The 12,160-nt window shown below is 42.3% G+C and overlaps 1 protein-coding gene across 17 annotated transcripts in view; it reads right to left on the bottom strand.

The window, feature by feature from the left end:
* Positions 1-12,160, bottom strand: part of YAP1 (Yes1 associated transcriptional regulator) — a 197,403-nt gene that overhangs the window by 87,092 nt on the left and 98,151 nt on the right. For all 17 annotated transcript variants that reach the window (XM_043504190.1, XM_043504193.1, XM_043504185.1 and 14 more), the window contains one exon: positions 133-248. In XM_043504190.1, coding sequence (XP_043360125.1) covers positions 133-248 — 116 coding nt within the window. The remainder of the gene's footprint in view (positions 1-132; positions 249-12,160) is intronic.

Below are 12,160 nucleotides of genomic sequence, written 5' to 3'. Positions count from 1 at the left end.
AGTAAGGGCAGGGACATTTGAGTGGAATTGTACTTTGTTTTTGCAGAAGTTGAAATTTTGTCAAAAAAAGTTGTTCATGCATTTGTAATGCCTTTCTTGGAAATATAAATAGAAATATATATTTTTGCTTACCTGATGCTGAATTCATTATGTTCTGTTGCACTGGAGGACTGGTGGGGGCTGTAACATTCATCTGTGAAAGTATCGCCTTCCTAGGGTCCTGCCATGTTGTTGTTTGATCAATGTGACTGAGACAAAACAAACCAGAGTTAGACAGAGTCTCATGTATTCACAACAACGTTGTGCTAGAGTAGACAGTCTAAAACAGAGATTAGAAAACCCACACAGCAAAAGCATAATTCAAAACTATTAGCAAAAAACCTTCTTCACTCAGTTTTCCTTGGCTTTCTATAGGCCAGATTCTGATACCCTTACTCTAGTAAGTAGCACTTTCTCCAGAAACAGTCTCATTGATCCCACTGGGAACAATGGTGGTGAAAAGAACTATTCAATGTAAGGGTATAAGAAACTGGCTCCTTGTGTTTTAAAGTATCTGTTCACAATCTCTTTTACCCTTCTACTTTACTACTTCTCATGTTTAGACAAGACTACAAAATCTTTCAAAACAAAAATAATTATGTCTATAATCTCATGCAGAATCAAGTAATTTAGTATAGTGTTAATTCCCCAAGGACTGACTATTAATCAGCTAATCATTAGAGACTGGCCAGACAGTACAGTCTATCAGAGTATTAAGTAATATGAGGGCTTCCCAATTTTTTTCTTTACGTGGACCATATTTTGAAAGAGATTGTCTTGACCACTTTCCTGCCCATTGACAACTGAATAGCCTCACTGTGGCAACCACAGCAATTGTATACTTGGAAAAGTAAAATAAAAAAACAAAAATGTTTAGCTGCTTTTCAGTTTATTGGGGTAAACAGTAAGGGATGAACCACAACTATGTGATGAGATAGCTTTCTGCAGACCACCAGCACGTGCTCTGCAGACAACTAGAGTTCCACAAAACGCTGTGGGAACCACGGATTTCAAGGTAACTTGCTCAAAAGCTGGGGATGGCATTCGTAGCCATCATTCACACAAAAATTGAAGCCATATCAAGTTTACCACCAGCAACTTCATTGTCATGTTAATTAATATTTATAATATGAAAGAGAAGGTTATTTAGGGAGTGGGATAAATAACCACATTTCTCTCCATATCACATCCATTAGGATTGCTCTGAAAGTGCACATAAAAATATTAAATTCAGATATGCACCAATCTTTTTCTACAGCAAATACAGAAACTCCCCACTTAACATCCTCTCGCTTAATGTTATTTCGATCTTACATCCCTGCTCAATTACAGAACATGATCCATTTAAAGTTGTGCAATGCTTTGCTATAACATCGTTTGGGTGCCTGCTTTGTCCACAGCTGGAAGCCCCCTTATCAGCTCCCCTACGGCCACCCACACACAGCACCTCCTGCCTGCCAGCAGATCCCACAGATCAGAGAGTCTTCTGCCTCCTGCCCGTGGCAATCAGCTGGCTTGTGGCATTCAGAAGGGAGGGGAGAGGAGCGAGGACTTGGCGCGCAGGCTCCCCCACCCTCCTCTGCCTCTTGAATACCGCAAACCAGCTGATTGCCACGGGCAGGAGGCAGGGGAGGGAGGGGGGAGGCTGCGCGCCAAGTCCTCACTCCTCCTCCCTCCCTTCTACCCCCTGAACACAGCAAGTCAGCTGATTGACATAGGTAGGAGAAAGGGGAGGGAGAAGGGAGAAGCAAGGATGCAGTGTGTGGAGTAAAGGGGGAGAAGAAGAGGTGGGTTGCAGGTGGGGGAGCTTGGGGGAAGGGGTGGAGTGGGCGGGACAAGGGCTGAGCCTCCCGCCCTTGGTGCTTCCAGAGTAGGGGAAGTTGCTGCTGTACACCATGCTTCTCCTAGCTTACAACACCTTCAGCCTCCTTGCCTGCCTCATTGGCTTCAGTAACAGGGGGCTGTACCCTGTGTGGAGTAAGGCGGTTGTACCTCCCAACTATAGTACTGTACGTCAAAAAAAAAAGATTCCCTGGAACCTACCCCCCCCCATTCATTCTTATGGGGAAAGTGGATTCGCTTAACATCGTTTCACTTAAAGTCACATTTTTCAGGCATAACTACAACGTTAAGTGAGGAGTTACTGTATTGTTACTATGCAGTGTTCAACCAATCACCTGATTTGATATCAGGAATGATTTTCCACACTGTTGGTGTTTTGGCTTTCTTTGGGACATATGGGCATCTCCAATATAACCCGTTTTTAATACCGAAGTACTAAATTTAATACTGAAATCTAAACTGGCCAGGGATATCCAGATTTAAAAGCAGACATTCCATCCATACATCAACCTGTCATGTCTAAGTTCCAATGTGCTTGGTATGCAAGATCATGCACTGATATGAACGTATACAATGCGTATGTCATACATAAAGGAACAAATTAATGATGGGAGTGTCAGCCTTCACTGTGAATTTTCCATTTATGCATCAGTGTTGCTGCTGTGTTTGCACATTAAGCCACATAGTAAAAATCCTTACTTAATTTTCTTTACAGGCACCCCTGTGTTTTTGGTATAACCTCTATTTCTGTTCCAGATCCAGGTTTCTACCAGCCACAGATTATTAGTTATACACTTGAGCAAAGCATGGAAAGTATTATTTTTACTAGTTTATTATTCAACATTGCTCTACAAAGGAATTTAGCCAGACCAAATTGGATCACAGAAGAACCACCCACCGAAATTTAACAGTTTCTCATATAATGATATCAACAAAGTAGTTTAAAGTTTTTTAATATAATATTTGGTTAATATTTTAAAGTGCTATTACACTATTTTAGTAATTATGTAATAGACATTGTTTAGAGCTGATCATATTAATCTAAACTGGTGGTCTAATTTGAAAAATGGAGATTTACCTGGAACTGGAGGTTCTTTAAGATGTGTAGTTCCTATCTGTATTCCATATGTGGATACGCATGTGCACCATGCACCTGAGATCGGCTATTTCTAGCAAGTAGTGTCTGTTGGTCCACACATACACTGTTGCTCTCCTCATCCTCTGAGCCAAAGATATAAGGGACAGTGCAGAGAGATGCCTTTCCAGTTCCTTCCTACCCTGAATCCAGTCATGATCCGCAACAGGGAGGAAGAAGAGTGGATAGTGAAACACACACACGGACCACACATCTTGAAAAACTTCCAGTTACAGATAAGTAACCTCAATTTCTTCTTTGAGTGCTGGTCCCTATGTGTATTTCACACATGGGCAACTGTTAAGCAGTCATCAAACAAGGGGAGGGGGTGAGGATGCAGTTGGTATAGATGTCTAATACTCCTGTCCCCACAGCTGAATCTGCAGAAGAGATCTGGACTATTGTCTAATGTTTGGTGAAAGTAAAAACGATGGAGCTCCAGGTAGCCATCCTACATATGTCCTAGCTAGGTCTTGAAGAGATGCTGCAGAAGTTGTTTTGCTCTAATGGAGTGGGCCCTCTTGGGGAGGAATATGAGTCAGTTGCCAATAATACATGGATGAGCTAGAGAGCCACTTAGAAAGTCTCTGAGCAGGTAACGCTTGTCTTTTAGGCTGATCCCTAAAGAAACAAATAGTCTAGGTGTTCTCCGAATTGATTTGTTCTATGCAGGTAGAACCCCAAAGCCTATTGGATATCAAGAGAGTAAACTAGTATCTCCTCATTGGAAGCATGAAGTTTTGGAAAGAATGCTGGAGTGTGAATAGGTTCATTGATATGAAACTCGGAAATTATCAAAGGGATGAATTTTGGGTGGAAATGAAGGGAAACCTTCTCCTTATGAAACACGGTGTACGATGGGTCTGCCATAAGTGTCTCCAGTTCACTCACTCTTCTGACAGATGTGATGGTGACTAAGGAGGCAACTTTCATAGAGAGATAGGACATTAAGCAGGCGGTGAGCGGGTCAAAAGGCAGTCTGGTAAGTACTGCAAGAACAAGATTAAGATCCCACTAAGTTGTTCATTTTGCTACTGGTGGCAATATCCTAATGAGGCCCTTCAGAAATCTGGTTGTAGTGGGATGAAGACTATACTGTTTTCACTCAAATGGAGGATGGAAGGTACTGATTGCTGAAAGATGGACCTGCACCAAGAGAATGGAAAGACCTGATATCTTGAGAGAGAGTAGATAGTCTGGACTAACAGGAATTCCTGTGGATTCAGGGGATATGGTTCTGCTGTATCCAGGTGGAAAAATGTCTCCCTTTGCCCAGACAGCATTTTCTGATGGAGTCCTTTCTACTTTGCTTGAGAATACATTGAACAAACTCTGAACATGAATTTTCCAGGTCTGACACCCATCGAAATATGGAGATGGAGCCGTGAGATGAAAAGAGTTTGGGTTGAGGTATCTGACCTCTCACTGGCATGACGTTCATAGAAGATCTGAAAATCAAAACTTCCTGGTCCAGTTGGCCGTGATAAGAATGACCCAAGCTCTACTGGTTTCAGAGTAGCAGCCATGTTAGTCTGTATTCGCAAAAAGAAAAGGAGTACTTGTGGCACCTTAGAGAGACTAACAAATTTATTTGAGCATAAGCTTTCGTGAGATACAGCTCACTTCATCGGATGCATGCTCTACTGTGGTGAATCTTTTGTAGGACCTGTGATATCACTGGGATAGGAGGAAAGGCATACCTGAGGTAGTTCATCCAGACGGGCGTTACACTAGAGCCTTGGCCCAGAGCTGCTCTTGAGCAGTACAGAGGAAACTTTTTGTTTGTCTGGGAGGCAAACAGGTACAAAGATAGTTGGAAGACCTCTGAATAAGACTGGTCCCTAAAAAGGGGGTTTGTGATGGGGAGGAGACACAAACTTGATTGTGTAGCTGGAGTGAATAATCCTTAACATCCACTTATCCAACCTTACTGCCCTCCAGTTGTGAGTAAAGTGGGTGAGGTGGCCAACACAGGTTTGGGGGGGAAGTGAAAGATGGCATTAATAGAGGAATATGGCTCTTGGGCATCCCATCGAAAGGAACACCTGGATCGTGGGTGGGGTTGAGTGGCAGCAGTTGAAGTGGAAGAAGTCACAAATCTGGGTTTTTGTACCCTCTTGCACTTACATGACAGTTCATAAGAGCACAGGTGATAAAAGTGTTGAGGGGGAGGTCTAGGCTTATAAACCAGCTTATGGTGCTTTCTCTCTGAAGCCAGGGTGTAAATATCCAAGGAAAGTAGGGTTGTCCTAGAGTCCTTATGTGGGTTTAGCGACTCACCTGTCTCCTCAATGAAGAGATTAGACTCATCAATGGGCAAGTCCTCACTGGTATTCTGAACTTCCCTAGGTAACTCCAAAGAGTGAAGCCAGGTCTCTCGCCTCATGACTATAGCCATGACAATCACTCTGGATGCAGCGTCAGCTGCGTACACCACCATTTGGAGAAAAAACTTGCTTTCATGAACGAAGGCTTGGAATTGAGCCCCGTCCTCCAGTGGAAGTTTGCCCCTGAATTCCAGAAATACGGAATAATTTGTGAATTCATATTTTGCTAACAGGGCCTGGTAGTTAGCAATTCTGAATTGAAGGCTGATCAGTGAAGATGCCTTGATTTTCTGGGAAGGAAGGTATTTAGCACCCTTATCTGACAGAGTTGCCTTGGTCTGAAGCCACCTGGATCTTTCTGTTACTGCCTGCACCACCAAGGAATTGGGCACTGGGCGGGTAAATAAGAACTCTGCCCTTTCAGCTGGAATAAAATAATGTTTTTAGCCCCTTTCAGGGCACAGGAGGCTGGGAGATTCCATTAATGACCTCGTTTACTGGGAGGGCCATCATGCTAGGGCCAGAGGTTTTTAAGGTGTCTGGGAGTCTATGTTAAATGTCACTGACCTCCTCAAGAGGGATCATGAGCTCCATTGCCACCCTCTACAAGAGCTCCTAGTATTGCCTGTGGTCATTAGGCGGAGACAAGCATTACAGAGCGACTACCTGATCTGGTGCTGAGGATGACACACTTCTTGGAACTGTGCAGCGGAGCCAACTCAACTTCCTCCTCTGTGTACTTTGATGGGCTGGGCAGTATTGATCGGGGAAGAAGTATGGTGTGATTCTCATTCAGATACAGGGCATCTATTATATGGATCTATGAGCTCCAGCAGGGCCAGTATAAAGGGTTGACTGGTGGAGGAGGACCCCAAGGTTTTGGATACCAACAGTTTCTGGGTAGCCAATTCCTGGAGGAAGGCAGCTCCAAGACTGAGGAAGTTGTATCCAGGACTTTGAATGGACTCTTTCAAAGGGGTGAAGATTCTCCAGAACATCAGACTCATCTTATGAAAAGGTAGGTTCAAATTCTACCTATAGTACCAGTGGAAGCATGGTCCGGTCTGTGGATAGGGTAGGAGAAAGGCCATCTCTTTGAGGTGTTGTTAGGAGGAGGAACGGACCTGAAAGAACAGGAGATGTAGGTAGGGTAAGACAAAAATATGCTCTGGTGAGTTTGAGGAGTCCAGGAGGTTGGACCAATGGATACAGCATATCTAAGAAGACAGCTCTTGGAAGATCCTTTCTGGAGTATGTTGGTGCCATCGAATGGAAGTCCAACATAGAATTTCCAACCAGAGACTATGTGTTTTCCCATCTGTCAGCCTGTGAATTGGAGCTGGAGCCGGAGCCAGAGCCAGATCCAACAGATCCTTCTTCCTTTGCAACTTCTCTTCTCTATGAGAAGATTTATGCAAACCGGGGTCTTTAGGAGGGCATGCAAGGACTCGTGCAACTTGGACTGAGGCAGACAGGGATTCTTTTTCTTAGAGCAGATCTAATGGGAATGCTTATGTTTATCCTCATGTCCCCTACTTTTGTGAGAGAGTTCCTTAGGCTTAATGTCTTTGGCCTCTGCGCCAGGGGACATGCATAGAGGGGCGCTGCTTGCTGTCTGAGGCTGAGGCTGCTGTATAGGGGAATCTCCCAGGCCTGGATCCAACTGAGGTCTCATTGACTTCTCCATGAAATGTTTCTGCAGATGGAGCTCTCATCCTTTGTGGATTTGGGGAGGGAATAAGTGACAACTTGGCAGGGATCTGAGCCTCCCCAAAGCAGTAAAGGCAGCGCTGGTGTTTATCACTGATGGAGAAGGAGCAGGGGCAGCAGATACAGTTCCTGAACCTCTCAACTTTGGCATGGCCTTTCTCTGTGGGGAAAACTCCCTGAGGTAGAGAGAACTACACTAACTATAAACATTAAAAGACTAAAAATACCAAAACTATGCACAACACATGTATTTATAGATTAGAAGTTAGATGAAAATAGTTTTGGACACAGAGGATTGTGACTCAGGCCATACCATGGTAAGAGGAAACTAGAAACACATTGGTCTTCACTTCCCCTTATACCCTTGATTCAGAGCACAAGGAGAACAACTGTATATGTGCAAATCAACAGACATTATTTCCTAGAAATCTCTGATCTCAGGTGTATGGTGCACATGTGTACCCATGTGTAGAATATACATAGGGACTGGTACTCGAAGAATAATTTGCAATTACTCTGACTGTCATTACAACTGAATACAATAAGTGCCCCTGGTCTTAATACTTCAAAACAGGATATATTCTCTCTCCCTGGGAACTTGCACCAACATTGTGTGTATAAACTATAGCCCAATTTTGCATAACCTAGCCAATCATTTTTTCTTTTTAGTTCCTTTTTATTGTATTACCATGGTGCCTAGAAGCCCTAGTCATGGACCAGGATACCATTTTATTAAGTACTGTACAGAAAAAACAAACAAAAAAAAGACAATCCTTGCCTTTTAGAGCTTACACTTTCACGGGACTATGTAGAGACTTACTAAAAATTCCATGAAGTCAAATTACTGAGACTAAAGAAAACAGATTAGAATGCACTACGTAATTCAAGTAAAAAGTTTTAAGAAGTCAATTTTAAGTTTTGTCTTTAGGATAGAAAGCATACTTTTAAGTAATTGTGAACAAACAAACAGATACCAAATACAAATCAATCACAACCTCAAAGGTGTGTTAGGATTTGGAATGTCTATTCATAAAGATTAATTTGAGTTCTTAATTGTTAAATGGACTGTTTTGTTAATATTAAACGTGTAATATTGTGAAGTGACCACAAAGCCTTGGAAACAAGCAGGGAGAACTGGAGGTCCTGGTGATGTCAAGGAATTATGACGTGATTGGAATAACAGAGACTTGGTGGGATAACTCACATGACTGGAGTACAGTCATGGATGGTTATAAACTGTTCAGGAAGGACAGGCAGGGCAGAAAAGGTGGGGGAGTAGCACTGTATGTAAGGGAGCAGTATGACTGCTCAGAGCTCCAGTACGAAACTGTGGAAAAACCTGAGTGTCTCTGGATTAAGTTTAGAAGTGTGTGCAACAAGAGTGATGTCATGGTGGGAGTCTGCTATAGACCACCGGACCGGGGGATGAGGTGGACAAGGCTTTCTTCCGGCAACTCACGGAAGCTACTAGATCGCATGCCCTGATTCTCATGGGTGACTTTAATTTTCCTGATATCTGCTGGGAGAGCAATACAGCGGTGCATAGACAATCCAGGAAGTTTTTGGAAAGCGTAGGGGACAATTTCCTGGTGCAAGTGCTAGGGGAGCCAACTAGGGGGAGCGCTTTTCTTGACCTGCTGCTCACAAACCGGGTAGAATTAGTGGGGGAAGCAAAAGTGGATGGGAATCTGGGAGGCAGTGACCATGAGTTGGTTGAGTTTATTTTGGTCTAAGTGGGAAAAACGCCAATAAAATCACACACAATGCAAATTTAGCCCATTGTCTTCAAATGCAGAAAGATCCAAAATGAAGCCGTTAAAGGTGATGGCTGGAGAATATCTGCAGAGTTTACGGAGAGGTGTCTCACTCTGCAGCCAAGGTACAAAAACAACAGTATTTGAAAGGAGGATCCTGGGAACTACAGGCCAGTCAGCCTCACCTCAGTCCCTGGAAAAATCATGGAGCAGGTCCTCAAAGAATCAATCCTGAAGCACTTAGAGGAGAGGAAAGTGATCAGGAACAGTCAGCATGGATTCACCAAGGGAAGGTCATGCCTGACTAATCTAATCGCCTTTTATGATGAGATTACTGGTTCGGTGGATGAAGGGAAAGCAGTGGATGTATTGTTTCTTGACTTTAGCAAAGCTTTTGACACGGTCTCCCACAGCATTCTTGTCAGCAAGTTAAGGAAGTATGGGCTGGATGAATGCACTATAGGGTGGGTAGAAAGCTGGCTAGATTGTCGGGCTCAACGGGTAGTGATCAATGGCTCCATGTCTAGTTGGCAGCCGGTGTCAAGTGGAGTGCCCCAGGGGTCGGTCCTGGGGCCCGTTTTGTTCAATATCTTCATAAATGATCTGGAGGATGGTGTGGATTGCACTCTCAGCAAATTTGCGGATGATACTAAACTGGGAGGAGTGGTAGATACGCTGGAGGGGAGGGATAGGATACAGAAGGACCTAGACAAATTGGAGGATTGGGCCAAAAGAAATCTAATGAGGTTCAATAAGGATAAGTGCAGGGTCCTGCACTTAGGATGGAAGAATCCAATGCACCGCTACAGACTAGGGACCGAATGGCTCGGCAGCAGTTCTGCGGAAAAGGACCTAGGGGTGACAGTGGACGAGAAGCTGGATATGAGTCAGCAGTGTGCCCTTGTTGCCAAGAAGGCCAATGGCATTTTGGGATGTATAAGTAGGGGCATAGCGAGCAGATCGAGGGACGTGATCGTTCCCCTCTATTCGACACTGGTGAGGCCTCATCTGGAGTACTGTGTCCAGTTTTGGGCCCCACACTACAAGAAGGATGTGGATAAATTGGAAAGAGTACAGCGAAGGGCAACAAAAATGATTAGGGGTCTAGAGCACATGACTTATGAGGAGAGGCTGAGGGAGCTGGGATTGTTTAGTCTGCAGAAGAGAAGAATGAGGGGGGATTTGATAGCTGCTTTCAACTACCTGAAAGGGGGTTTCAAAAGAGGATGGCTCTAGACTGTTCTCAATGGTAGCAGATGACAGAACGAGGAGTAATGGTCTCAAGTTGCAATGGGGGAGGTTTAGATTGGATATTAGGAAAAACTTTTTCACTAAGAGGGTGGTGAAACACTGGAATGCGTTACCTAGGGAGGTGGTAGAATCTCCTTCCTTAGAGGTTTTTAAGGTCAGGCTTGACAAAGCCCTGGCTAGGATGATTTAACTGGGACTTGGTCCTGCTTTGAGCAGGGGGTTGGACTAGATGACCTTCTGGGGTCCCTTCCAACCCTGATATTCTATGATTCTATGATTCTATGACCTTGGGTACTTCCTTTCAGTTAAAGAAATGTATTCATTTTTTTGTATTTTTAATAGTTGTATAGGCACCTAGACTTTTAGTAAATCTAAATATATAAATGAAGATGGTTCCACATGCTGAACCAAGATATTTTGATATTCCCAAAGAGCATAAATATTTATTCATCCTAAATTTAGTTCTTAGAACAATATAGATAGCATTCCATAGCTACACATCCTGATTAAATTGAAAACATGGATTTTTCCAGTAGCTGTACCAAAGATATTGGAAAAAAAACATTCAACAGGAAACCAAAGGAAAAAAAGGAACACTCAATTCTAGGCCAGAACTCACTGACCTATTGAACTTTAAAATAGTTTTAAAAATAGTGGTGAATGTCATTTTCAGTAAAAAAAATATTAATTCATATTAATATAAATCCCCACTTTGCCACCAGGAAATGCACGTTATCAACTCTTCCCACCAGTAGGAAAAAATCCACAAGTATTGCAGGGCCAATTAAAATAGCATCACTGTCCCCTGCTAGCTGTGAAACAACAACTAATTTCATGCAAGGATGTCTAAAGTTGTGCTGACAAGCAACAAAGCTAGTACACAAGCTATCAGAAATTCAGCTCCATTAGGAAACAGACAAGGAAATACCTAGGTTTATCAAATGCAGTAAGTCATAACAAGCCAAAAGGTTTTTAACCATTACTTATATAAATAGGGTACTACATTCAATACAGAATAAACAGATTGCAGGCCCTGTCAAAAATACTTTCAATAACTGGGACTACGCATTTTTTCTTATTTGGAAAGCTGCTCTTATTGCCAATTAATTTGGAACAGCAATGAAATCAGGTAAATATAACAGATGTAAAAATGTTGCTCCATAATTCTTCACAGAAACAATGTGTTTAAATCACAGTACCAGCATGTGCCACCACCCATTCCATTTTCAATTTGTCAAGTACGCTTACTCAGAATTCCAGGAACAATGGGGTAAAGAATCACCAAACTCAGGATTTCACATTTGATTATTGCAGTTTATCTAAAAACAACATTGGTGGGTGTGTAATATAATGTATATTTATGTAAGGGCCAGATTTGATGGTCTATAATATAGTGAATCAAAACTGCAAAATGACTTGCTCAAACAAAATAAGATATCAGTAGCCTTCTCAAAACAAAAAAGTGCACATGAGAGGTGGGGGGGGGGGGGGGAGAGGATGGTTTTATAGGAGTGTTAGTTTAGAAACTGTAATGAACCATGTTGTGCCAAACAAACAGTTATTTTCCCAAAATTGCTAAAATATACTGTTCAAGGTATGACCATTGGTGTTCACCCACAATCTTGGGTAACTACTTCACTTAGTAAGTTTATCATCTCTACAGAGGCAACAGTGAAGTATTTGCCTTGGAAGGTTATGCATAAAAAAAAGTCACATAAATCTGCCAGTCCCCGCTCCCACTTCAACCTAATCTAAAAATGTAAGGAACATAAAAATACTACTTCCTTGGGAAGTTATGAAGTGAAGATAAACCCATACAAAACTATTATTCTGAAAATCTTCAGCTATTAATCCCCATAAGATTTCCAAATTTATGGAAATATACAATATATAAAATGTTACTTGTCTTTAAAAGAGAACTTAAATAATTAAACTAATCAAAAAAACTAGGTGGAAGTGAAAAATTCCTAAATTATGAAAAAAGCAATAAACTGTGATGACAATAAAATGTGTTCCAATAATAAATTTAAATACTGTAATAGATACATGTCGACTTTTTAAAAACAACTGGTCCATCTAATTTTATGCATCAAGTACAAAGG

This window comes from Dermochelys coriacea, chromosome 1 (assembly GCF_009764565.3).
Source record: "Dermochelys coriacea isolate rDerCor1 chromosome 1, rDerCor1.pri.v4, whole genome shotgun sequence".
Lineage (NCBI taxonomy): Eukaryota > Metazoa > Chordata > Testudines > Dermochelyidae > Dermochelys > Dermochelys coriacea.
This window is presented reverse-complemented; position numbering and strand designations above follow the sequence as displayed.